At 48.8% G+C, this 25,983-nt stretch overlaps 3 protein-coding genes and 1 long non-coding RNA gene across 12 annotated transcripts in view; 3 read left to right on the forward strand and 1 right to left on the reverse strand.

The window, feature by feature from the left end:
- Positions 1 to 7,296, forward strand: part of Nup98 (nucleoporin 98 and 96 precursor) — a 99,973-nt gene extending 92,677 nt beyond the window's left edge. For all 9 annotated transcript variants that reach the window (XM_059269687.1, XM_059269678.1, XM_059269662.1 and 6 more), the window contains 5 exons: positions 1,476 to 1,697; positions 2,227 to 2,468; positions 2,886 to 3,040; positions 6,555 to 6,666; positions 6,766 to 7,296. In XM_059269687.1, the coding sequence (XP_059125670.1) occupies positions 1,476 to 1,697; positions 2,227 to 2,468; positions 2,886 to 3,040; positions 6,555 to 6,666; positions 6,766 to 6,983 (949 nt within the window). In that variant the 3' untranslated portion in view covers positions 6,984 to 7,296. The remainder of the gene's footprint in view (positions 1 to 1,475; positions 1,698 to 2,226; positions 2,469 to 2,885; positions 3,041 to 6,554; positions 6,667 to 6,765) is intronic.
- Positions 7,297 to 10,947: 3,651 nt separating this feature from the next.
- Positions 10,948 to 14,630, forward strand: Chrna10 (cholinergic receptor nicotinic alpha 10 subunit). Its single transcript, XM_059252934.1, has 5 exons — positions 10,948 to 11,008; positions 11,533 to 11,678; positions 12,260 to 12,414; positions 13,064 to 13,596; positions 14,138 to 14,630. Exons 1-5 carry the CDS (start codon positions 10,948 to 10,950, stop codon positions 14,584 to 14,586), a joined length of 1,344 nt encoding a protein of 447 aa, XP_059108917.1. The 3' UTR covers positions 14,587 to 14,630.
- Positions 14,631 to 15,975: 1,345 nt separating this feature from the next.
- On the reverse strand, positions 15,976 to 20,778 carry Art1 (ADP-ribosyltransferase 1). Its single transcript, XM_059252943.1, has 4 exons — positions 20,716 to 20,778; positions 19,648 to 20,425; positions 18,542 to 18,583; positions 15,976 to 16,523 (listed from the first exon to the last, which is right to left on the reverse strand). The coding sequence occupies exons 1-4, from the start codon at positions 20,776 to 20,778 to the stop codon at positions 16,432 to 16,434; spliced, it is 975 nt and encodes a 324-aa protein (XP_059108926.1). The 3' UTR covers positions 15,976 to 16,431.
- Positions 19,963 to 22,757, forward strand: LOC131901883 (uncharacterized). The gene is made up of 4 exons (XR_009376930.1): positions 19,963 to 20,053; positions 20,688 to 20,785; positions 21,164 to 21,248; positions 22,617 to 22,757. It is a non-coding gene; the product is annotated as an uncharacterized LOC131901883 (long non-coding RNA).
- Positions 22,758 to 25,983: the final 3,226 nt, after the last annotated feature.

Below are 25,983 nucleotides of genomic sequence, written 5' to 3' on the forward strand. Positions count from 1 at the left end.
TATGGATATTTTTTTTCTAATTCATGTGCATATTTGTGCATATGTGAGTTAGAGCACACCTTGAGAAGGAGTCCATTCTGTCTATATGGGCCCTGGGGATTGAACTCAAGTTGGCAGACTTGAAAGCAAGAGCCATGACCCAGGGCTATCTTGACAAGTCCAGAAGTTTTATATTTTTTAAGTTCCAGTTTGCTAAAGTTTTTTTAAATGTATACAGTGTTCTGCCTGCACGCATCCTTGTAGGCCAGAAGAGGGCACCAGATCTCATTACAGATGGTTGTGAGCCACCATGTGGTTGCTGGGAATTGAACTCAGGACCTCTGGAAGAGCAGTCAGTGCTCTTAACTGCTGAGCCATCTCTCCAGCCCCTCCCCCATCCCCCAGTTTGCTAAAGTTTTAACACTGTATAACTTGCTTATTGTTATAGAACTTTTGACATTTTCTATTCATCCTCAAGTCAAGTTGCTATCATTTCTATGCTCTGGAGGGTTTATTTTACTGAAGTAAAATTTTTACATCAAGTTTTTCACAGCCCTGGCACTCAGGAGACAGCGGCAGGTAGATCTCTGCATCCAGCCTGGTCTGCATAGCAAGTTCCAGGACAAACAGGGCTATCTCAAAAAATAGAAGAAAAGTTATTCATAGCTTTTTCTTACCCTTTTAAAATATTTGTAGAATCTATAATAGTCACAAATTCCTGACACTGATAATTTTTGTCTTCTCTTAGTCTATGCAGTTACAATTTCATTGGTCTTTTAAAGAACCAGGTTTCACTGAGTTTTATTCCTGTTACTTATCCTGCACAGAATGAAAGAGAAAAGCTTTAATGGTTAAAAAGTAAAACCGTCACTCAACTCAGTGACCAAAATTGCCAGGCTATGGTGGTTCATGCCTTTAATTTCTGCACTTGGGAGGCAGAGGCAGGCAGATCTCTGTGAATTCAAGGCCAGCCTGGTTTACAGTGTGTGACATTGTTTCTCTCACACAGCTATGAACATTACAAGCTGTAGGAAGAAATGACCTTCATGAAGATCAGTTAACTGACAACTGAAAACTAACATTCAGTGACATCAGTTAACAGAACAGTCTGAAAAGGCCTGAGGTTTTTAGCATGGTTAGGAATCACCTAGCAGAGCCAGGTGATGGTGGCACACACCTGTAATTCCAGCACTCGGAAGGCAGAGGAGGCAGGCGGATCTCTGTGAGTTCGAGGTCAACCTGGTCTACAGAGCGAGATCCAGGACAGGCACCAAAATTACACAGAGAAACCCTGTCTCAAAAAACCAAAAAAAAAGTAGCAGATACCAAACCTGTTGGATGGCACACCCTCGTGAGAGAGGTGTCTCGTATTACTGATAAGACCTCTCACTCTTTGCCCTCTGGTTCTTTTGTTGTCTTCTGAGACACAGAACAGTTTTTTCAGTACAGATGATCTGCTAGCTGAGTATCCTAACTGAATACTTTCTTCTCCTCAGACATTACGATCTCAATCAGCTTTTGGAACCTCGAAGTGTAACTGCAGATCCTTTGGACTACCGCCTAAGCTGGCACCTTTGGGAAGTGCTGCGGGCTCTTAACTATACCCATCTGTCGGAACAATGTGAGGGTGTGCTACAGGCCAGTTATGCTGGCCAACTGGAAAGTGAAGGGCTTTGGGAGTGGGCCATTTTTGTCTTCCTACACATTGAGGACTCAAGGTGAGTGAAAAGCCTTTGAACCTAGTGAATATGTCTAGCACCTCAAGACAATACCTAAGAATTCAGTCTTTTCAGGTTCTGTTCAACAAGTTACTGCTTAGAACACCTGTTAGATACAGCCATGTGATAAATCTCAAGACCTGCGGCCTGGGAGATGGCCCAGCAGTTAAGAGCACTTGCTCCTTTTCCATAGGATCTGAGTTCATTCTCTGCATCTGTGTCAGGTAGCTCACACTGCCTATAATAACTCTAGCTCTGTGGGATCCAACACTTCTGACGTCCAAGGGCACCAACATTCATATGCACATACATACCAACACACACATGTACACATATAACTAAAAACAATACAAATAAATATTTTAAGAAAAGTCATAATTTAAAAGAATGGCTTTGTGGTATGTTTTGCTTTTTAAGTTTGAAGTGGTCTCCTAAAGATGGAGATTACCCATTTGAGTGACTGTCCAAAGGACCACTCTTAGCCTTCTCTGTGCCCAGGGTGATATGCTGGCTTCTTTGTTCCCCGTAGCCTGCGTGAGAAGGCTGTTCGTGAGCTGCTTACCCGGCACTGCCAGCTGTCAGAGACCCCTGAGTCCTGGGCTAAGGAGACTTTCCTTATGCAGAAGCTCTGTGTGCCTGCTGAGTGGATTCATGAGGCCAAAGCAGTTCGAGCACACATGGAATCCAATAAGCACTTGGAGGCCCTCTATTTATTTAAAGCTGGCCACTGGAACCGCTGCCACAAACTTGTTATCCGGCACCTCGCTTCTGGTGAGTGCAAAGGCCTACATCTCCTGGAATTATCCCATGTTTTTCTAACCTGTTGAGCCCTCATGATGGCTGAGGCAGAGATGATGTCAGTTTAGAACATGACAGACTTAGATCAATATTTACCAAAATGCTACAGAGGAGGCTTGGTCTGGGCAAGGGGCTATGGGACAGGGAAAGATGGCACTATTGTAGTTATTATCTGCCACTGATGTCCTTGCTGTGCCCTAAGCTCTCTGCTTACATGTGGGAATGTTAACACCACCAGAGACAGCTGCTCCGAGGCCTGCAGCCAGAAGTTATCGGCCTCCACAACATCTGCTTCTCCAGCCTGCCTGCCTGCCTTAGACTTGTGCCTGGTCCTCTATACCATTGGGAACTACACCCTTATACACTGCAGTCAATGTTTTGTTTCTTCAGATGCTATTATCAACGAAAACTATGACTACCTGAAAGGGTTCTTAGAAGATCTGGCACCTCCAGAGCTTAGCAGCCTAATTCAGGACTGGGAAACATCTGGGCTTGTTTACCTGGATTATATTCGAGTAATTGAAATGCTCCACCGTATTCAGCAGGTACCTAAATTCCTTAAACCATTGTCTAGTTTTCTTTTGGTTTTTCGAGACAGGGTTTCTCTGTGTAGCTTTGCGCCTTTCCTGGAACTCACTTGGTAGTCCAGGCTGGCCTCGAACTCACAGAGATCCGCCTGGCTCTGCCTCCCGAGTGCTGGGATTAAAGGCGTGCGCCACCACCGCCCGGCAGTAGTTTTCTTTTTCATACGCACTTAAAACCAGCCATTTCAAAAAGTCGTACTGTAGCAGTGTGTGGTGGTACATGGCTTTAACCCCAGCGCTCGGGAGACAGAGGCAGGTGGATCTCTGAATTCCGGGATAGCCAGACTGTAGAGACACCTTTCTCAAAAACAACAACAACAAAAAAAAAAACCCACAAAAGCCATGCTGTACAATACAAAAGGAAACATGGCGGCACACATACAGTCCCAGCATTGAGAAATGGAGGCAAAAGGATCAGAAGTGTGAGGCCAGTGTGGAACTTTAGATCAAAATTTTTTTTAATTTATTGATAAATATGTTGTTGAGGATGGGACTTGGGGTTTTTTATTTTTTGGTTTTTTTTTGTTTGTTTGTTTTAGCTAGTCTTACCCGATAACCTAGGCCGGCCAGGAACTCACTGTGTAGCCCAGGATAGCCCTTTTTTGTTGAGAAGAGAGTAAGTGTGCTGCACACCCTAGCACAGGTGTGGAGATGCAAGGACAAGTTGTGGAAGTAGGAAGCAAACTCAAGTCATCAGGCCCTGCAGCACACACCTGCTGCACCATCTCACTGGCTAGCTCTACTTTTCCCCTGGAAGTGTGAGCTGTACTCTCCCTTGCTACCAAAACTTGTGGTATGTTTTTTGTACCTGCCAGATCATACTGTATTTTTTTTTTTTTTTCACATCTATATTTTCTTGAAGTTTGGGGGAAGATCTTTTCTGTTACGAGGTTACATACCATTGAACAGAGGTTCATAGCTCAAGCTTCTCAGGTCAAACTATTAGATTCGATTTAGGTTTCCCACATTGACTAAGGAACTAAGTTAATTAACCACTCTATCTCCCTGGGAGGGTGGCAGGGAGTGGACAGTGGCATAGACTATAAAATGTATCCAACAGGGTTTACATGAAGGTTACACAAAATAGGCACAGGGCTTCGGCATAGGACCTTACGCTAAACTTTTGACAAGGGTTCCTATTTTCATCCACTTCTAATTCCTCACACTGGGTCAGACATATAATGGGCATAATTCAGGAATCACTGAAGAAGCCTTTCTAGTTGATATCAGTTCATTGATGCAACTTAGTCATTAAGAATCCCAAATAGGGCTGGAGAGATGGCTCAGAGGTTAAGAGCACTAGCTGTTCTTCCAGAGGTCCTGAGTTCAATTCCCAGCAACCATATGGTGGCTCACAACCATCTGTAATGAGATCTGGCGCCCTCTTCTGGCCTGCAGGGGCACATGCAGACAGAACACTACATAATAAATAAATAAATCTTTAAAAAAAAAAAAAAAAAAAAAAAAAGAATCCCAAATATGCTGAGTACTGTGATGGATTTGGGAGCTGTGGAGGTAAACAGTATGTTTTTCCCTTACTAAAAGTACTGATTCAGTGGAAGAAGACGTATACAAGTAAGGCAGAAAGAAATCACCGTAGAGTAAAAGATTTATCACGATTGCTGACAATGTGCCAGGACAAAAGAGAGAGCCTGATGTAGTCTGAGGGAGTCAGTGGTGCTGTGCAGCTCAGTCTCCACATTCCCAACCTAATGAAACAGTCTTCACTTAAAAGTCTCCATTTGGGGCTCTGCAGTAAGAGCAGTTGCTACACTTGCAGAGGTTCAGGTCCTAGTACCCACATGATGGTTCACAACCATTATTAACTTCAGTTAATCCAGGAGATCCAGTGCCCTCTTCTTCCCTCATACATGTAGACAGAACACTCACAGTAAAAATAAATGTTTAAACCTTCCCAGTTCTCTCTTGCTGTTTTCCTCTTTATTCCATGTGTAAACATGGCTGTTTGCTTTACCTGGAAAGCTTGACTTTGTCTTGTTAGGAAGGTCTCAGCTTACATATGGTCTCCCCAAGGATGCTTCTCCTGATGCCCCTGCTCTAAAATAGACATCCAGTTTCTTTATGCCCACAGCTTATGATTCTTGAAGGTTAATTACTACTTGATATTTTCTTGTCTGTAAAGTTCATGAAAGCAAAGACCTCATTTGTTTACCACTATTTAAAGTCAGTGATAAGGTTCTGGCAGAGGGTAAGAGTGTGTATATAGACATAAATCAGTGAATTCTGCAAGCCTTCTTCAAAGTGAGTTCCAGAGCTAGTCAGGTAACTCAGCAGATAAAGTGCTTGTAGCCAAGCTTGACAGGCTGAGTTCAAACCCCAGAACGGACATGGTAAAAGGAGAGAATGGATTCACACAAGTTGTCCTTTGACCTCCACATGCTTCCATACCAGCCATTCACCAACACAGAATAAGTAGTAAATTCCATGGAAAATGCATCTTGGAAAGCATCTTGAATAAACCTGTAAAAGGAGGGAGGTGGCTGGAGACTTTGGGTGGTCCACAGTGAGAAGATAGGTTAACTGAGAGTCAGGGTTGAGGTAAATGGGATAAGCTGTTGCTGCAGAGTATAAAGAATATAAGTAATGGATAAAAGTAAATCAGCTTTGTTTTTTAAAAATGTGGCTGAAATAGGAGGATAGTGGAAAGTTTGGGACTAGCCTGGGGGATGTACAGTGAGTTCCAGGCCAGCTGGGGTTACATATCAAGACCCTATCTCAAAAACCAATTGGTTATAAAATGGTCACAAATTAGATGTAGAAGGTGACGCCAACAGTGTGGTAAGTTGTTTGAGGTGAGAAGTAATGGTGGCCCAAACCACAGTAAAACCCGTGGCAGAGAACCAGAAGATTGGCATATTAGGCCAGCATTGACTATAATTGGAATCATAGGGGGTGGATCTGGAGAGTGTATAGATTGAGGAGGTTGGTCCTGCACTGCTTTAGGAATGGCTAAGAACTTTTTGTTTGTTTTTCAAGACAGGGTTTCTCTATGTAGTTTTGGTGTCTGTCCTAGATCTCGCTCTGTAGACCAGGCTGGCCTTGAACTCACAAAGATCCACCTGGCTCTGCCTCCCGAGTGCTGGGATTGAGTGATGGGATTAAAGGCGTGCGCCACCACCGCCTTGCGGCTATGAATAAGGAGATGTAAATTAAATGCTGGTTTGAAGACCACCTCTTACAGTGTCTCTGAATCAGATTTGCCCTAAAGTTTTTTTGGTGCTGTGTTAAAACCATGTGGTTTATGAATCATTATCCCAAGACCTGTCCAAGCCCAAGGCTAAGTATACTTTCTCTTGTCTTCAGCAAATAGATGCTGTGGTAGTAGCATGGGCACTGCCACCAGCTTCTTGTTTTTTCTCCTCCCTCCTCTCAGGTGTCATTGGGATTTTGTGTAATCTGTGGGTAGGGTTGAGGTAGAAGTTTCTTTTGTCCTTACTGGTCTATTTCTCTGCAGGTGGATTGCTCAGGTTATGAACTAGAGCACTTACACACCAAAGTGACTTCACTGTGCAACCGGATAGAGCAGATTCCATGTTACAATGCCAAGGACCGCCTGGCTCAGTCAGGTAAGCATGTGGGCTCTACTTGCTTGTGGCTTACTTCCTGTCTTATGACACCCCACATCAGTGCCGTGTGGTCAGCACTCACTGTGGTTTTCTCTCTAGATATGGCCAAACGTGTAGCCAACTTGCTTCGGGTAGTACTGAGCCTGCAGCACGCTCCTGATGCCACCTCCAACTCAACACCAGACCCTCAACGAGTCCCTTTGCGTCTGTTGGCTCCCCACATTGGCAGGCTCCCCATGCCTGAGGACTATGCCTTGGAGGAACTTCGTGGCCTTACACAGTCCTACCTGCGAGAACTGACTGTTGGGAGCCAGTGAACCTAGCTCTTGCCATCACACTCATGCCCATTCATACTCACTACACAGCAGTTTCTAGCATTGTTTTAATTGACAGTTTTCCGATTTCGGGGTTGATGTGGAATCCTCCCTCCCTTTCTGCTGCCCTAAGCAGCATCCACTAGTTGTTCAGGGTTTTTCCTAATACTGAACATAGCATACAAGGGCTTTTAGAACAACAACAGAAAAAAAAAAAACAAACCAGGTCTCCATTTACCAACTTCAAGACTATTCAATTTCTTTTTCTTTTGAAAAATTGTCAATAAAACCTCTTTGGCAGAACCTCCCAAAAAAACAGGGAATTCTTTTCCACACCAAGTTCTGAGTCTTGTGACACACACACCCTATGCCAACGTCTAACCTACTCTGCTGCAGCTCTTCTGTATCACTGCTGTTTGAAAAGACTGAGACAAATGACAAGACAAATGTCTGGTAGATGACTGACTGTCCATCCCTGATGCTTGTCCCTGAAGATTTCTTAACAATGAGTATGGGAGTCAAAAGAGGGTTGGACCTTGTTCTTTGACACATTGAAGATAGAAGGGCTGTCTGCTATGGAAGCAGAGATCTTAAAGGCTCTTTTGTTCATGCCTCGTATATCCTATGGACACTATACCTGCCCTACTATCATGTGCCGTGGCCTCAAACCACAGAAAATGTGTCTCTGGGAAGCTCCTGATTTATCAGTCATCTTCCTGGATTTGCCAGAGGAGTTTGGATGAAGAATGTGAAAGGTGTTCCTCTCAATCCTCCCATCTAGCCAAGACCATTTCCCACCTTTCACCCACACTCCCAGAAGGTAAAACTGTCACTAAGACAGGTCTGGTTGGGCCCTGGGGGCAGGTAGAAGGCCTTCACCACATTGCTGCTGGCTGTGGGGAGAACCAGGCTCTGGCCTGAGACAGCTGATATTTGGGGCTGTCACAGACAATATGGCCACCCCTGGGTCTTTATGCATGAAGATTATGTAAAGGTTTTTATTAAAAAAATTATATATATATATAAATGATCTAGATTATTTTCCTCTTTCTGAAGCTACTTTCTTAAAAAAAAATAAATGAAATGTTTATAGTATTCTTGGTGGTATTGACTTCCTCTTTGTGTTTTGGGGGACTCCGGAGATTCCTTATCTAAATGTAAACATCTTAGGTTAAAGAGAACAGAGGGCTAAGGGGTTAGTTCAGCAGGTCAAAGCAGTAGCTACACAAGCCTGACAACCCAAATTTAGGATCCACGTACAAAGCCAGATGTGGGGTTGGGGATTTAGCTCAGTGGTAGAGTGCTTACCTAGCAAGCACATGTATTGTGATCTAGCCTGGAAAAGGCGTCACAGCTGCAGGTACTAGAGACTCTGCCTCAGGAGGAAGGCCATAGCCAACTCCCAAAAGTTCCTGACCTCAGGCACACCATGCAATTCACAAATAAACGTTTTGAACAGTTAGTGCTGCACTGAGATTCAGAGGAGCCCAAACACTTTTTTTTCCTTGCAGTAGTGGGAATTAAACCCAGGGTCTTTGCATGCCAGGCAAGATCTCTACAGTTGGCTACCTCTCAGCCCTGTGGGAGCCCACAGAGGCTTCCTAGTGAGAACTTACGAAGGGTCAGAATCTGAGCTTGCTTTACCCAGCAGGGCTACGTAAGGAGATGACTTGGCCACGGGTGTTTACCAGGTGTTTGGAAGGGTCTACACTTGGCTATATGGTGTGCTTTAATCATGCAAAGGGGAGGTCTTTTGCCAAGCCCTTTGGCATATTAAAAGCCCTTTTGACTAAACCTCAGGTCTGTTGGGTATTGACTCAGGCCCTCCCAAAGCTATCCTGTGTTTCTGTCTTCTTGTCTAGGTCTCTCTGGTATTTTCTTATCCCTCTCTCCTCCACCTAAGAACCCACACAGCCCAAAGGCTTTTGTAAGGCCAGATTTAGGGACAAGAAAGTTACTGACTAGTAAATACAGACTTATGCACATAGATTCTGGGTTCAAATTGTTCCACTGAATATACTTTCTATTCAAAGCTTTCTGCTGATGATTGTTTTAAACTATGAGTCACTCCTTCCCAAAGGCAGTAATGATCCCTGAACTGGCTGTTTTACGATGGCCTGTTTTGAGGATCAAAAGTCTACTCATGTCTTGAACTGAGGCGTGAGCAAATTCCAGGTAGATTTAAACCAAAGACATGAAACATCACAGAATTAGATAAAAGAACAGTGTGTCTGAGTCTTCAGTTTGGACCCCTGAGGCCAGAGGTTAGTCAGCTGGCAATCCCTTCCCTCCACAGCTGACTCAAAACGATGGAGCTGCTGACAGAATTCTTGCTTTCCTTGTGCCAGAGATATTTTTCAAAAAGCATGTGCTACAGAAATGGCTAGTGGTTTTAGGAGCATTAAGGATTATTGGTATGGGATGTACTTACTCTTAGGACAAGTACTATTTTTTTTCTGGAGGTGAGGACCAAACCCAGGGCCTTGCACTTGCTAGGCAAGAGCTCTACCACTGAGCTAAATCCCCAACCCGACAAGTACTATTTCTATTAGTAAAGAAAAGGAAGGCTGGGCAGTGGTGGTGCACGCTTTTAATCCCAGCCCTCGGGGAGGCAGAGCCAGGAGGACCTCTGAGTTCTAGGCCAACCTGGTCTACAGAGTGAGTTCCAGGACAGGCTCCAAAACTACACAGAGAAACCCTGTCTCAGAAATAAAAAGGGGGAGGGGGAGAGGAGGCTGGGTTGTTTGTAGTTCAGTTGTTAGAGTCCTCGCCTACTATGCATGAGGCTTAGGATTCAGTTCCCAGCATTGCAGAAACAGCATGGTAGTATATGCCTGTATCCCAGCACTTGGAAGGTCGAGGCAGGAGAGTCCAGAGTTCAAGGCCATCCTTGACTATTGGGACTTCAAGGCCAGCACATAAACTGGTGAGCACATACTTGTAATCCCAAATATTTTCGAGGTGGAGGCAGAAAGAAGTTCAACGTCATCTTCTGATACACAGGATTCTGAAGTGTGTGCCTTCTTGACTGTATACCTCACTCTAACCCTTAGCCTCTAATCCCTAAATTTAACCATAACCAGCCCCTCCCTCCTGCCCACAGTAAAGTATTAGCCTGGAGTGGCTACAGGGACTGAGGAAATGGTGTACACTGCATACCTGCTCCACAGGACCATCTGGAGTGGTCTAAGACTCAACACCACTCCAATGAGGAGTGGCAGAGTTAACCTGGCACAAAACACCAGAGTCTAAGGTGTTGAGTCGCTCCCTGGGAGGAAAGCTGCTGGGTCTAAAGGGAGCCTCCAGAATTCAAGCAATGAATGTAGCTGAGCTGGGACGCACAGTTCTCACCCACAGGCCCCAGCCCCATATACCCTTAAAGCCTAAAGTTTTGCACCTTCAGATCCTAAACCAACCGCCAGGATGGGCCTTCATGCTGATTCGCAGAATTTGAATAATTTAGGGCCCAGCACCCTCCCTCAGGTGTCCATTTCAGTTGCTCTGTTCCCATGGGCACCAATACGTCAGCCCTGCAATTAAGCTAATAAAATGGTCAATGGAAGAAGAGCTGCTCTCCTGTGCCTCAGACCTCAGTGAGTGCTGATAGAGTTCTTGGCCCTGCTCTGCTGAAAGCAGCAGGCTCACTCAGAGACCAGGTACAGGGAATGGATTCGGGGTTGGGGGAGGGGGTTGTAGGGGGTTACAGAGGAAGAAGCAAATTGAGACAGAGGTAAAAAAAGGGCACTGGTCATACAGAAGGGCAGAAGCTGAGGCCAGAGAGGCTGGGAACAGCAGCAAGGGAGAAACCACAGATACCAGGGGCCAGGTGTAGAATTGAGGGCAAGGAAAACAGGCTGGAAGGAAGACCTAGAGCTCTGATTTCCAGGTACTACACACATCAGCCAGCTGGACCTGTTGTCCTACATCTGTCCTGAAAACTTGCCCACCCTCTGGCTGTGGGAGGGCCATGGAGACCAGGAGCTACCACCTCGGCCTGGGATTTCTGCTCCTGCTCTGTCTCCCTGCAGGTAGGAACCAACCCTCTTCTGACACTGCCGATACTCCTGTCCACCTCAAACCTCCACCTGTCTCCACCTTTCTCCTCAGTACCTGCTGAGAACAAGCTATCTGGGCAATGTGGAGGAGGGGATGCTGAAGAGAAAGAAAGGAGACTTGCCTGATGAGATGGGGTGATGGTGGTGGGCAGTAACCATGTAAACACCTCTAACCCCAGTGCTGTAGGAACCTGAGCCAGGAAGATTGCTGAAAAATGGCAAGTTGTAAGTTCAGTAAGAGACCCTGTCTCAAGAGAATAAGGTAGAAAATGACAGCCAGACATCCAGTGCCCTCCTCTGGCTTCTATGCATATCTGAACACACACACACACACACACACACACACACACACACACACACATACACACACATACACACTACCACCAAAAGCGTGGGAGACCATGAGCCAGGTGATAAGGCTCCAGGTGGGGGATGGAGGATGCAAACAGCGGCCCCTGAACTGCAGTCAAAGTGGACAATCCTCCTTCATCCTCCAGAATGCCTGGGAGCCGAGGGGAGACTGGCTCACAAGCTGTTTCGTGACCTGTTTGTCAACTATACAAGTGCCCTGAGACCTGTGGCAGACACAGACCAGACTCTAAATGTGACCCTGGAGGTGACATTGTCTCAGATCATCGATATGGTATGATGTGGTAGTGGTATAGCTCTGGGATGTGGATCAAGGGAAGAAGGATCATCTCCTAGTTATCCTGTTCCTATGTGTTAATATTAATGATGATAATAGCCATTTATTAATTCCTGTGTACGCATTGGTGGCCCAAGACTTTACACACTGGAATTTTTTTTTAAATTTTTTTAAGATTTATTTATTTTATGTATATGGTGCTCTACATGCATATATACCTGCATGCTAGAAGAGGACATCAAATTCCATTATAGATGGCTGTGAGTCACCATGTGGTTGCTGGGAATTGAACTCAGGACTTCTGGAAGAACAGCCAGTGCCCTTAACCACTGAACCATCTCACCAGCCCCCACACTGGAATTTATTAAACTCCCCTCTACCCAAGCAGGAGTTATCTGAGGGATGAACTGATGAAATGGAGACTTAAGAGCCCACCAAAGGCACACAAGTTCAAGCCTGGGTGGGAATTAGGCTATTAGAGCAAGCTGGGTTTGTGGGTACTAACCAGAGAGCCCTGTGTGTGTGCACAAAGAAGGCAGTGTGTGTATATATGCATGTCCATTGCCTGTCCCTGCTAGGACGAACGGAACCAGGTGCTGACCTTATACCTGTGGATCAGGCAGGAGTGGACAGATGCCTACCTACACTGGGACCCCAAAGCCTATGGTGACTTGGATGCAATCCGCATTCCCAGCAGTCTAGTGTGGCGGCCAGACATCGTTCTCTACAACAAGTATTACCTGTCTGCCCCCCTTCTCCTCTTTAGAGTTGCCCATCTGCCCTTGACATGCACTGAGTCCCCTCCCAACACCTAATAGAGTTGCTAAGATGCCTTGGAAACTTGCCCCTAGGGCCATCTGTAAGGAGCTCTTCACCTCTCATGGCGCACTTCCAGTTTTCTCAGGCCGGCTCAAGCTGGGTGTCTGCAAGTTCGGAACCGCTATGTAGTCCAAGCCAGTTGCAGCTCTCAAAGAGAACTGTCTTGAGACCAAGTGCTTCTCTGTGGCAGGTCCACCCTTCCAGGCTCAGGGGCCGCTGGAGATCTCACCAGCCTACGGCCTAGTCTTTGGGGGTACTCCTTTATGCCTTCTAGACAGTGCATAGCATTGTGCATCTTTCTGGGTCCTCTAATGAGTTTTATAGATGACTCCCTAGGTCACTATGAGGCTCAATTCCACCTCTGGTTTGCAGAGGTTTTTTATACTCTGCTCCCGGCCCTTCCAAGTCCTTGGCTGCCTCCTCTAGACCTTGAGATTGAAGTGAGTTTAGTAAGCCTAATGAGGCTCACTTCACAGTGCTGCCCTAGACACTAAAGCCTGACTAGTGACAATAGATCCACCCTGTTCGTGGGCCCCGGTAAATCCTGTCCTGCCTGTCCACAGGGCGGACACGCAGCCACCAGCCTCGGCCAGCACCAACGTGGTTGTACGGCACGATGGCGCCGTGCGCTGGGATGCACCAGCCATCACACGCAGTTCGTGCCGTGTGGACGTGTCTGCCTTCCCGTTCGATGCGCAGCGCTGCGGCCTGACCTTCGGCTCATGGACGCACGGCGGGCACCAGCTGGACGTGCGACCCCGGGGCGCGTCTGCCAGTCTGGCTGACTTCGTGGAGAATGTTGAGTGGCGCGTGCTGGGCATGCCGGCGCGCAGGCGCGTGCTCACCTATGGCTGCTGCTCTGAGCCCTACCCGGATGTGACCTTCACGCTGCTACTGCGCCGCCGCGCTGCCGCCTATGTGTGCAACCTGCTGCTGCCCTGCGTGTTCATCTCCCTGCTGGCGCCACTGGCCTTCCACCTGCCCGCTGACTCCGGGGAAAAGGTGTCTCTGGGCGTCACCGTGCTCCTGGCCCTCACTGTCTTCCAGCTGATTCTGGCCGAGAGCATGCCGCCTGCAGAGAGCGTGCCACTCATCGGTGAGCCTGAGAGCATGAGGGAATGGACGCTGAGCCAGCAGAGTGACATCTGCGGGGGAGTGAGAGAGGGGGCAAAGAGTAGACCTATCTGAGAGAACACCCCTCACCGCTAGGGGCGCGAAGGAGCCTTGGTGGAGGAAGATCTGGTCCCCATCTCATAATGAACAAACTGTAGTGAGTGATGACTGTATGCCTGGTATTCTCCTGTGCACCTGACATTTGTTCACTCACAGGAGTATCACTATGAACCCATGAATAACCAATAGGTTATTCCAGGTGTACAGAAAGGATCAGTACCTGTTCAGCTTACAACCATAATCTGACCCCTCCCCCCCCCCCCAAGCAGGGAAAATAATTAGGTAGCAGATATCTTCAGAACCCTAATAGGAATGAGAAGAGGGGAGAACTTAACTCTTATCTATGTCCTTCCCCTCATTGGATTTGAAGGCCTGGTGCTGGCTTTCTATTTGTGATGAGGCAGGTGGGAAGCTCAACAGTCTTCATTTCTTGTTTGGGGCTCACAATGCTCTCTGTTCCACAGGGAAGTACTACATGGCCACCATGACCATGGTCACGTTCTCCACAGCACTCACCATCCTCATCATGAATCTGCATTACTGTGGTCCTAGTGCACATCCAGTGCCTGCCTGGGCGCGGGTCTTCCTGCTGGGACACCTGGCCAGAGGACTGTGTGTGCGGGAACGAGGGGAGCCCTGTGGGCAGTCCCGGCCACTAGAATCAGCCCCCAGCCTCCAGCCTCCAGCTGGTCTCCCAGAGGGGCCTTGTCATGAGTCACGGTGTCTATGCCATCAGGAAGCCCTTCTGCATCATGTGGCTTCCATTGCCAGCACCTTCCACAGCCACCGGGCTGCCCAGCGCTGCCATGAAGACTGGAAGCGCCTGGCTCGAGTGATGGACCGCTTTTTCCTGGGCATCTTCTTCTGCATGGCTCTGGTCATGAGCCTCCTGGTACTGGTACAAGCCCTGTGAGGGCCAAGAACTGGATCTCAGGGAGCTTTGGTCACCTCAACACTACCAGGCAGGAATGACAAAAGCCAGGTGGTTGTTGGTATTCGGATAGGCTAGCTAGTCTCTCCTCTTCAGGATCAGCACTTCTTGACCTCACAGTCCACAAACAGCCTTTGTGAGCTACCTGTCCTAACTAAGGGGGATCCAAAGCCTGTTTCTCCCTTAATTCCAATATGATTAAGGTCAAAGTACAGACTTGGAGAGTAAGACTCAATGTCAGTTGAGCAAGCTGGTGCTCTGCTGTAATTCCAGCACATGGAGGCTGAGATAGGAGGATTGCTATAAGTTCAAGGACAGCCTGAGCTCCAGGAAATTTTATCTAAAAAATAAATAACCATCTGTGTCTACACTTGGAATGATAGTTATTAGCTGGGAGAATCCATGTTATTTTTATTTTGTTGAGACAGTCTCACGATGTACCCCCTGCTGGCCTGGAACTTGCTGTGTAGCCCAGGCTGGCCTTGAACTCACATAGACCCACCTGCCTCTGCCTCTCCAAAGGCAGGTGCCCGCAGGTGCTACCGCTCCTGGCTAGAGTGTAAGTTACTGACTGAAAGGACAAAGCGACCCATTTGCTGTCATCCGTAGCAGCTGCTGTCACAGCTCCTCATCTTGTTTATCTCTGCTAAGGCTCTCGGGAAGGAAATTCACTGTCTAGTTTGTTTCCAGAACAGAAAGTAGTGCAGAGTTTTGTCTCAGAGCTTCAATCCATAATAAAGGAGAGTGGGCCCAGCACCTCCTCCGTGTCCTGTCTTCTCCTTGGGGCCACATCCAGAAGTTGGGGATCCAGGTTTGTCTTTACAGATAGGAATCTCAGGATTCACAGATCAATGCAAAAATTATATCTTTTTAAAAATCACATTTATTTGTTTTAGTGTGTGTGTGTGTGTGTGTGTGTGTGTGTGTGTGTGCGCGCGCGCGCGCGCGCGCGCGCGCGCGCGCGTGTGCATGGGCTTGTGCACCAGGGTACATTTGTGGAGGTCAGAGAACTATGTAGGTAGTTGGTTCTCTCCCTCTGCTATATGGGACCCAGGGATCAAACTCAAGTTATCAGGTTTAGTGACAAGTACCCTTACTTGCTGAGCCTTTTCGCCAGCCTAGAAATTACCTTTCCGGTAACAATAGCAGAAAAAAAAAAAAATCGGACTTTCACAGGACCCTGAAAGAGGGCCTGAAACTTTCTCCTGCTGTCCATCCTTATAGCTAGACACAGCCACCCTGTTCTCAGACACTGACATTAGGGATCTTACAAGTGGCCCACGTGAGAGTAGTGCAGGGATCACCACTCACAGGATTGGTTGCTTTCTCGCTATCATACAGCTTCTGGCACTTTCTTTGTGCCTTCTTCCCAGTCCTTACCCATAAGAGGCTCACAGCCTGACCTGGGAAATACTCAGGGACCAATGGAAATGGAGAGGCAAGTACTCTAACCTAGCCAGGTGGCAGAAAAGTGAACAAGAACTTTCCAGGTAGACTTGGGAGTCATTTAAGTGACCCTGCATGTCCCATGGCCAAGTGCTCTCCCCCATCATCTCCCACTCACAATGAGTTGAATCTTCTGGCTCCAAATGAGTCTGTGCCTGTCCCAGAGTCCTCTGACTTCCAGTCAGTCCCCCTCCTGCAGCCCTGAGCAAGGTTCAGTCTCCAAATTCTCTTCTGTGTCTCCACCGGCAATGGGTCTGGAAGGTCATTACCATAGAAGGTCCCAGAGTTCCCCGCAGATAGACTGATTCACCAGGATCCTGCTATAGTTAAAGCGTAAGGTGACCAACATTCTTCAGGCAGGGCCAGTCAACATCGGGTAGGTCACAGGAGGCCTGCATTCTCTGGAAGAGCCGTCAGCACAAGGAACCAGAGCAACAGCAGGCCCGAACAGGAGGTGGAGACGGAGCCCGGGGCTAAGGGAGGAAAAGAGATTTAGGAGCAGTGTGAGGACATGGAGGTGAAAGGCAGAGTGAGCTGGAAAGACTAACCCCCAAAGTGCAACAAGAGACAGGGATAAGAGACCAGGGAGGGCCACAGTCTCCCATTCAGAGACCAATCAGCTCTAACTCCGCCACCTCTGACACAAAGGAGCCACTACACTGCACTGTGGATAAGCCTCGAGAGCAGAGATCTGAGAGACATCTAGTGATGTTGAATCTGGCTTCTCCATCCATGCCCCGGGGTCGGAGTAGTGATGGGTAGGAATGTGGGGGCAAAACTTCTAAACTTTCCCAAGGCTCAAATTATGCACCATCTGAAAGTAGAGGCCCAAGTGGGATACAGTGGTCTGCTTGGCCAGCATCCTAGCACTCAGGAGGCAAAGGCAAGAGAATGGCCCATTTGAGGCCAGCCTGAACTGCACACGAGTTCTAGGACAACCTGGGCTACAAAGCAAACTCCCCTGTCTCAAAAACAAAACAGAAGGTCTGGTTTGAAGTTGGAGACTCAGCTTCTGGTCACTCTGCTGCCTTGGCCACGTCTCTGGTCTCACTTTGCTACATGAGGACAGTATCCCAGGTTTTACCAGTAGACTACTGTGTGGCTGGGGGTAGGGATTGTCATAGTGGGCAGTTCACAGTTCACCTCTGCAGCCAGGCTACAGACACAATTCCTCACTAGCTGTTTGGTGCTGTGGGATGTTCTGTATGGCAAATGTGTTGCTGATTAGTCAATAAATAAAACACTGATTGGCCATTGGCTAGGCAGGAAGTGTAGGCGGGACAAGGAGGAGAATAAAGCTGGGAAGTGGAAGGCTGAGTCAGAGAGACACTGCCCCCCCCCACCCCACCATGAGAAACAGCATGTGAAGATGCCGGTAAGCCACGAGCCATGTGGCAAGGTATAGATTAATGGAAATGGATTAATTTAAGCTATAAGAACAGTTAGCAAGAAGCCTGCCACGGCCATACAGTTTGTAACCAATATAAGTCTCTGTGTTTACTTGGTCGGGTCTGAGGCTGTGGGACTGGCAGGTGAGAGAGATTTGTCCTGACTGTGGGCCAGGCAGGAAAACTCTAGCTACAGTTTGGTGAGGGATTGGTTGCTACTTTCTGACCTCTGTAAAAGTGGCTGATGCTGAGCAAGGTGGTGCATGCCTTTAATCCCAGCACTTGGGAGACCGAGGCAGGTGGATCTCTGTGAGTTCCAGGCCAACCTGGTCTACAGAGTGAGTTCCAGACCAGCCATGGCAGCACCAAGAAACCCACTCTGGAAAATAAATAGTAATAAACTGTACCAGTGCCATTGAACTCTGCTGAGGATTCATGGTGTAAAGAGCCGGAACTCCTAGTACAATTATGTCAGGGAAAGTGGAAGGAACAGAGGCTGAGTGTTACCGATCCTAGAGGGAGGGAGCATTGGGGATGGAGCAGGAAGTGTGGCTGGGAGCTGCGAAGGGATGGGGGGGGGGCAGTTAATTCTTCTTTGGAAGTGGCCTCTTCCCACCTAAATGAGCAGTGGCCCAGGTAAGCCCTGGCACAGCAGGTGTATAAGACCCACAGCTGAAAGGGATACAGGTGTCTTTTGATCCTACTTGCTTATTACAAACTAGGAAACTGAGGCACAGGGAAAGAATCCTTAAGTCTGAGCCCAGACTAGAGTACAGTCACGCTGCATCCAAGAGTTGGCTTTGACCTTGGAAAGCAGGTCTGAAGGAGCCTGAGGGCAGTAACAGGGACACTGGGTTTGCAACCAAAGAAAAAGCCCCAAGGGAGAACACTGCAGGGAACCACCTCACAGCCTGAAACAGGGCCTGACAGCGGCCCTCCTCTGAGAGGCGCAGACGCTGCCGGAGCCACCCACACACATACATATCCTCTACCAGGGTCAGCGACTCCCTTCTTAGGTAAAGAGGTGGGTTTATAAGAATAAGAGGGGAGTCTAGAGAGGGTCCAGTGCCAGGACAGCCTGCTCAACCGACTTCATCTCTTACCTGAGCTATCCAACCAGCAGGGCCCAGATCTGCACTTCTTTTCTGAAAGGAAGAATGTGGAATCAGTGCTTCAGTAGCTCTCTGGCTGCCAAGGACCCTCAGAGCTCTGATGATCAAATCTTGATTCTACTCCAGCCCACTTTCCTGTGCTCTGGCCCAGACAGGGAGGCGCTGGTTTGTGTTCTTGGTTCAAAGTCGGAACCGAGCCACATTGTACCTCCTCCCATTTCTGCCATGGTCACGTGCAGGTCAACTGTCTGCCTCTTAACTATGAAAGTGAGGTCTCACTGAGCTAGGAGCAGTAGTCCACAGCCCACCAGGGGTTCAGAACAGGTCTCCTTGTTGTTCTTCCTCTGGCTTGACAATGGACCGAGCAGATGGAGGAGGAACAGCTGACGTGCTCCTGACCACAGGTTGGCACAGGTAAACTGGAACTTAGAGGCACAACACTGACCTGCTATTTCGCTCCCCACCCCTGCCCAGCACAGGCTTCTGCATATAATTCCCATTCTAGCTAGTAAAATTGTAGCTCTCAAAAACTGAGCTTGGGACTTTTGCTCAATTATGTTTCTTAAACTTTGTTATTAGCGTGTGAGAGATGGGGGAGGAGTGCTTCCCAGGGTATGTGGAGGTCAGAGGAAACCCTGTGGAGTCAGTTCTCTCCTTCAGTCTTTATATAGGTTCTGAGGACTGAACTGGAGACTGCGAGGCCAAACTCCTTCACCGGCTGAGCCATCTACATGTCCCCCCTTAGTTCTGCCAACAAATGCCTTGGTGTCCATACTGTGACTGCAAAATAATTCCTTTCCAGCTTCCAGCTGGGACAACAGCCTGATTCAAGTGTGCCTGTCCTTTCAAAGGCCCTGGCCGCCTCTCCTCCATTCCTGCATGTGTCTGTTCCCACCACCCCTCCCAACTCCCATCGCCTTTATTGCCTGCTGAGCGCAGGTATCACAGGTGTGAGCCACCACGTGCTTGAGCCTTTTATCATTTATGTATGAATCCCTTGGCTGGAGTAGGGGTTGGGGTTTAGAGTTGCCAAAGCTCCTGGCAGATACGGGAAGCCCATCTTTTTGTAGGACTGGCTGGCCTTGCTCGCTCCTCACCTTTGATGTATTCGCAGTTGTATGTGCTACGTTTGCCCAGAGCGCGGAGATAGATGCGTGCGGGACCCTGGGCAGGTCGGCTGGAGTTGACCACCTGGAAAGTCTCAAAAGGGGGGATCAGCACCTCCTCCTCTTCAGGGAAAAAGGAGTAACCCCTGATCGGGGCTCCGAGGCAGGTCCAGATACCAAAGAAGGTGTCCTTGCCAAATTGCTGGGCGGCAACGTTCTTGAGGGACGCGGAAGCAAAGCCTCCCAGCCTAACGGTGGCGCCGGGCCCTGCTGGCCGGAAGCGCAGGCCATGCACCCCCCTGTACACCTGCCGGCACCCGCGAGATCGTTGGCTCCCGAGCAGCTGCAGGGCCTCGGTGAGCAGGAAGTGGAGGGTCTTGAAGGAGAAGCGGTGGAGGTAGTGTGCCCGGGAGCGGCCCGCCTCGCGCACAGCCGCGTTGAACTCCTTGTGCAGGGGGCTGTTGGCAGTGTAGGCCAGGAGCGCCACCCCGTGCTCATCTCGGAAGCCCGGGGGTGGAGGGGGCAAGGGGGTTGAGCTGAGGCCCCACGTTGACCCCCAGGCCGTGCGCTCCTGCCATTGGGTGTTGGCCAGAGTCCAACCATCCGCGTACACTTTGTTGGCCTGGAACTCTGAGTGGTTGAGATCTGGCAGAGCCGCTGCCATGTCTGCGGCACAGCCAGCATACTGGTCGTCAAAGGACGCTGGGGCCATGTCCAGGGGTGTTTCTTGAGAAAAGATGTCTAGTTGTGTGATGGAGTGACTTTGAACCTGAGGGTAGGGGAGCATCAAGGACTGAGAAGGTGGTTGGTCCCTAGGAAAATGGGAGCCCAGTCATCAGCTTTCCCCTGATCTGAGAAAGGGCCTGACTACCGAGAAAGGCAGAAAGAACCCCAAACACATCCGGAGGGGAAGGGGGTTGGGAACCACCAGCTGCAAACTCCCCAGACTAGGTTTTCAGGAGTCACCTAGGAGGGACAGATGGGTTCCCAGGGACACTGGACATTCTTCCCTCTGTTTCCCTTTCTACTAGACATGGAGCTGGTGGATGATGACCATACCTGAAGTCCATCCCTGAGGCCCACAGACACCAGTAGGAGAGACATCATGGCTGGAATCTTCATGTTGGAGGTGACCCTGGGCAAGCTGCCGTCTCTTGTTCCTCATCAGGAAAATTGGGATGTTAATCTCTACCCCTTAGTAAACATTAGCTGACAGAGGGGTAGGGGATTCACGCAGCCTGTGGCTCCCCTGAAGGTGGTCACACTGACCCACAGTGGCTCTAAGAAGGAGACCCGGCCTCGGGTCAGAACAGGAACAGCCATCTCTAAATCAAGGCTGGGGCTGCATTGCATGGGACTGCATTGCGTGCTGTCCCTTTTCTGTCTGTCTGTCTATGTCTGTTTGATTTAAACAGGGTTTCACATACCCATGCTGACCTGGAACTGGGTCCTGAAACAAAGATGACCTTTAATCTTTGACCCTCCTGCTTCCACCTCCTAAATGCAGGCATAATGGATATGAGCTACCTACTTATTTTACTACAGAGTAAGACAGACGTGTATTATTACAACGTAATGCTGGTTGTAAGAAGGTGAGTGTGTGAAAGATAGTCTCCTTTTCCCCTTCTCTCTGTTTACCCCATTCCAGCCTTACACACTCCTGCCCATGGGAAGGAGTGGCCAGTGATATAATATGTCTTCCAATGCCTTTCTCAGAAAATATTTGAACAGTATAATTAACTGTTTCTTTTCAATGCTGGAGGTCAAACCCAGAGCCTTGTGTATGCTAGACAAGCACTCTCCCATTGAGCCTCTGAATAATATAATATTAAATATATGTACACAGATCACACACACACACACACATCCATACATACACACGATGTTCTATATGCAGTGTCTTAGATTTGTTGTCCTTTTTTTTTTTTTTCAAAGAAAAAATGCTTACATATACACATCCTGTGAATATATCCTTTTGAGGAACAATTTGTCAGGGATTCCTTCCAAGTCAGCACCCTCCCATCTACCCTTGTCATTACAATGGTCACATGATGTGTTTCATGGGCTAGTCAAACCATTGAATGGGCACATGGATTTTTTTTTATAATGTTCGGTTTGCTTTGAGGCAGGATCTGACCCTGTAGTCCAGGCCAACCTTAAACTCACTCTGTGTCCCAGGCTGGCGCCTGTGAGCGTGTTGGTTGGTTGCACTCAGCGTAACGCCACTTCCAAGTGATCTGCCAGCCTCGGCTTCCTGAGTGCTGGGATGACAGGCGTGCCCCCGTGCCTGGCCTACTGATGGCTTTCCAGTGTTCATTGACATGGTCTGGAAATCTATGTACACTTGTGTTGCCATCACCGCTCCGAAAGTTTCCTTTTGTACTTTATTGTCATCTACCCTGTGCTACTGCCAGTACCTGGCACAGTCAGGAAGGAAACGGAAACGAACGTGCCTCAGAGAAAGGGTGGGCCTGGTGGTGCAACCTGTAACGCCAGCACGTGAGAGGCCGAGGCAGGAGGATGGTGGGCCCAAGGCCATCCTGGGACTCCATGAGGCCCTATCTCAAAAACAAAAATAAAACCCCCAGAAGAGCTGGGCAGTGGTGGCGCACGCCTTTAATCCCAGCACTTGGGAGGCAGAGCCAGGCGGATCTCTGTGAGTTCCAGGCCAGCCTGGGCTACAGAGTGAGATCCAGGACAGGCGCCAAAACTACACAGGGAAATCCTGTCTCGAAAAAACAAAAAAACAAAAACAAAAAAACCCAGAAGAGTAATTTGCACCATTGATGTGGAAGTCAGGCAGAGATGAGATCCCAGGGAGGATGGGCTGGAGAAACCAAGAGAAGCTGGAGAGTGAGCCTAGGCTTAGGAAGAGCCAGGCTCTGGGGTTTCATGAGGCTTTTTGCTTCTGGCCCTCAGGTTCAGTGAGAACCCTGGAACTCTTTGATATCACCCTTTAGGCTTCATCCAGCTTGGGATAGCTCCTGTGATCGTGCCAGGAGAAGACACTCGTGTGGTACCCTGTCTCTATTGGCATCCAGCCTCTCAGGATGGTCACCTGGGAATCCTTTCATTCAGTCTTTCATCACACATGACTGCAGTTGCTAGCTCATGTTAAGTTCAAGTTGCCTCCTGGATTCTCCCTCCCTGCTTTGTGGAGGCCCACATCCCTGCCCTGCTTTGTGGAGGCCCACATCCCTGCCCTGCTTAATTTTTGTCTGTCTCTTCCTTACAAGATCTCCCTGTCTCCTTGTTAGTGCATTCACCATGGAGCAGGGAGAACAATGTCTCTAAAGTACAGCCCTGTTGACCACCTTTACCTGCTTAAAACCTTCTGTGTGGGAGTGGGGAGAGAGCTTAGCGGTTAAAAGGGTAGACTGCTCTTGTAGAGGACGTGAGTTCAATTCCTAGCACCCACACTGGGGTGGCTCATGACTGACTGGAACTCTGGCTGTAGAAGGATCTGATGCTTCTGGCTTTGGTGGGTACCTGCTCTCAGGTACACATACTCACTTACAGACACACAAATATACACATAATTAAAAATAAAAATAAAATATTAAAAAAAAATCTTCTGCACTAAAACTGACCGGAAGAAATATCTCAAAATACTGAGAAAAAAGTGCAAAATTGAGAATTATGAGAGAAAAGATGATAAAATATCCTTTTTGTTGTTGTTGTTGTTTTGTTTTTTCAAGACAGAGTTTCACTGTGTAGCCTGGCTATCTTGGAACTCACTCTGTAGACCAGGCTGGCCTCAGACTCACAGAGATCCACCTGCCTCTGCCACCCCTGCCCAGCCATTTTTTAAATTTCTTAAAAAAAGAACAAGAAAAAAGGAGAGGCTTATCATGCACAAGGCCCTGTGTTTGATTCCCAGTACCTCCTAGAAGACAAGCATGACATCACATGCCAGAAGTTCCAGGTCTCAGGAGGTAGAGAGGGAGGATCAGGACCTCAAGGCTGCACAGTGAGTTCCAGGCCAGCCTGGAGTACATAAGACCCGGGCTCAATACGAAGCAGCAAAATGAAATAAAAACATCCCTCTACCCACTCATGACAGCCCAACCGTATTCTGCCTTTGGATCTGCTCAGTGACCTTGCCCCTGGGAACTTTTTAGTCCCTTCTTGGCTCCTACAGTACAGGAGCCAAGGAGGAACAGAGTTCCAGTGAGGTGCTACTGTCCCCCTATCCTCAGCTATCCTCTGGCCACCCACTCTTCCAGGCTTAGCTAAGGGCTCCCCTCTTTCAGAAAGCTCCCAGAATCCTCTGGGCTACACATCATTCTGTGTGGCCCTCTCCTGAGCCTACCCCCACAACTCCTGGCCGGTGCAGGAACCAGCAATAGCCCATTCCGTGTCCCCAGGGCTTAGCCCAGGACCAGGCAGCGTCACCAGACTGCTTGCTGAGAGTCTTGTTAAGGAGGGAAAATCTACCCAAATATCACAGCTTCCGGTGGCCCTGTGGATGCCGGATGTGTGACTGGGCTGGTATGGAAAGACCGGCAGCCATCTTCCCCTGTGGGTCAAGCTCTGTCACCTGCATGCATTTGTGTGGATCACCTCTTGGGCAGGGCTTCTGTCCTCTCTCAGAGGTTACATAGCAGTTTACTGTAGCCACAGGTCCCACAGCTTCAGCTACTGAGCCCTCCAGTCCTTCAGGCAAGATGATAACCCCAGTCAGGCATCCCGGGAAATCAGTGGAAGCCAGCCTCTTCCCTTGTAAGGACAGCCGCACCCTATCTGTCAGCGCCGCTAAAGCTAGCCTGTGTCACACACACCCTCTACAGTTGGCTCCGTCTTCTTTCTATTCCGTCTGTGATGAAAGACCCCCCAAGGCTCTGATAAACAAGGCCAAGGGGCTTTCTGAGCATTGCCAACAAGACAGAGCACCTCAGAGTAAGTAGATTGCTGTCCTTGGTGACCAGTGGGGGGAGGGGGGCAGCAGGGATTGTTCTGGGACACCAGCAATTCCCTCTTCCCATTTTTTGTCTTTTTGAGACAAGATCTTGTTAGGTAGCCCAGGCTGGCCTCTAACTTAGTCTCTGGCATGAGAGAGCTGAATCCAGCTTGGGAATCCCTTTTCACAGTTGTGAGGGAGCTGCACTTACCTTCATTCTGTGACCTGCCGTCCTCAGTTTCTCTCTCTTCCCTCACTCAGCAGTCCCTTCTGGGAATATGACCCCAAGTCTCTTCTCAAAACCCCCAAACCTTCCTAAGTGTCCTCAACCATCCCATCCAAGGATCCCTAACACTTTACCAATACCCTAAACTTAATACCAGAAAGTTCCTTCTGCTCCCTAGGCAGGGAGGTGAGGTGCCCTTACCTAGCCTTCTCCACGGTGGGCAAAGCTGGTCTGGTCTCCCGTGATAGGCAGACAGGGAGGTAGCTTTCTCTTTTATACTGTCAGTTCCCTACCCCTCCTGCGTCCCCACACAGCTGCTCAGAAATGTGACACTCCCCCGTCTATTTCAAGCTCTCTCAAGGCTCAGGGACACCAGCCTCTGCCCAGTGTGACCTGGACTAACGTTCTTCCCATGACAATGAGAGCCGCTAAACACAGGAGAGACAGGATAGCAGCCTCCTCACCAGACTGTACCTCCAGGCATCTCCGTTCATTTTTTCCCTATTATTATTATTGCTTTCTTTCACAATGTCCAGGCTGGCCTCGAACTTGAATCGATCCTTTTGCCTCCGCCTCCCTCCTGGATGCTGGGATTATAGGCATGTGCCACCATCTCAAGCTTTGTTCTGTTCTAAGGAGCCTAGGTTCCAGCTGGATCCCTGACCCACCATGTGACCTGGGAGGACTTTCTGCCCCTCTCAGGATCCCTGGCCCATTACCAGATTTGACTCCACTTTTTGGGACCTTGTTGGCGCTCCAGGTGCTGGGGTGTAAGAAATTCCCCAAGCCAGAGGCTGTCCCCACACAGTATTTGCTGTCCCTGCAACTACCAGTACTTGAATCCTCCAGAGAGAGGAAGGGTGGGGTAGGTAGGCAAGGGTGTTAATGCTCTTCCACTTCCCAACCCAGCCTTCCCACCACAGGGACGGTCTGTTTTCCTCTTTAGTCATCAAGAAGGAATGGAGGACACAGGCTTTTAGGTGAAGGAAACTTTATTTGGCTGACAATCCGAGGTGGTGAAGGGATGGTGATTGTGTAAACTCATGAGCTGGACCCGAGAGGCCCTTGGCAGGTTTCACAGGGCATGCTTACCCTAGCCCCAGCAGGAGACATCTCTTAAGCCCTGATGTTCAGAACATACGCCCTCCACCTTCCCATAAACTGGTCCCTTCTCCCATTACCTCCAACTGGGCATCTGAAA

This window comes from Peromyscus eremicus, chromosome 1 (assembly GCF_949786415.1).
Source record: "Peromyscus eremicus chromosome 1, PerEre_H2_v1, whole genome shotgun sequence".
Taxonomy (NCBI): Eukaryota; Metazoa; Chordata; class Mammalia; order Rodentia; family Cricetidae; genus Peromyscus; species Peromyscus eremicus.

Coding starts and splice junctions, on each gene's coding strand:
- Chrna10 (XM_059252934.1), top strand. CDS start 10,948: ATGGAGACCAGGAGCTACCACCTCGGCCTGGGATTTCTGCTCCTGCTC. Junction 11,009..11,532: donor CCTGCTCTGTCTCCCTGCAG/GTAGGAACCAAC, acceptor TTCATCCTCCAG/AATGCCTGGGAGCCGAGGGG. Junction 13,597..14,137: donor AGAGAGCGTGCCACTCATCG/GTGAGCCTGAGA, acceptor TCTGTTCCACAG/GGAAGTACTACATGGCCACC.
- Art1 (XM_059252943.1), bottom strand. CDS start 20,778: ATGAAGATTCCAGCCATGATGTCTCTCCTACTGGTGTCTGTGGGCCTC. Junction 18,584..19,647: donor CAACTGCGAATACATCAAAG/GTGAGGAGCGAG, acceptor TCTTCCTTTCAG/AAAAGAAGTGCAGATCTGGG. Junction 16,524..18,541: donor CTGCTGGTTGGATAGCTCAG/GTAAGAGATGAA, acceptor TTCCTCCCTTAG/CCCCGGGCTCCGTCTCCACC.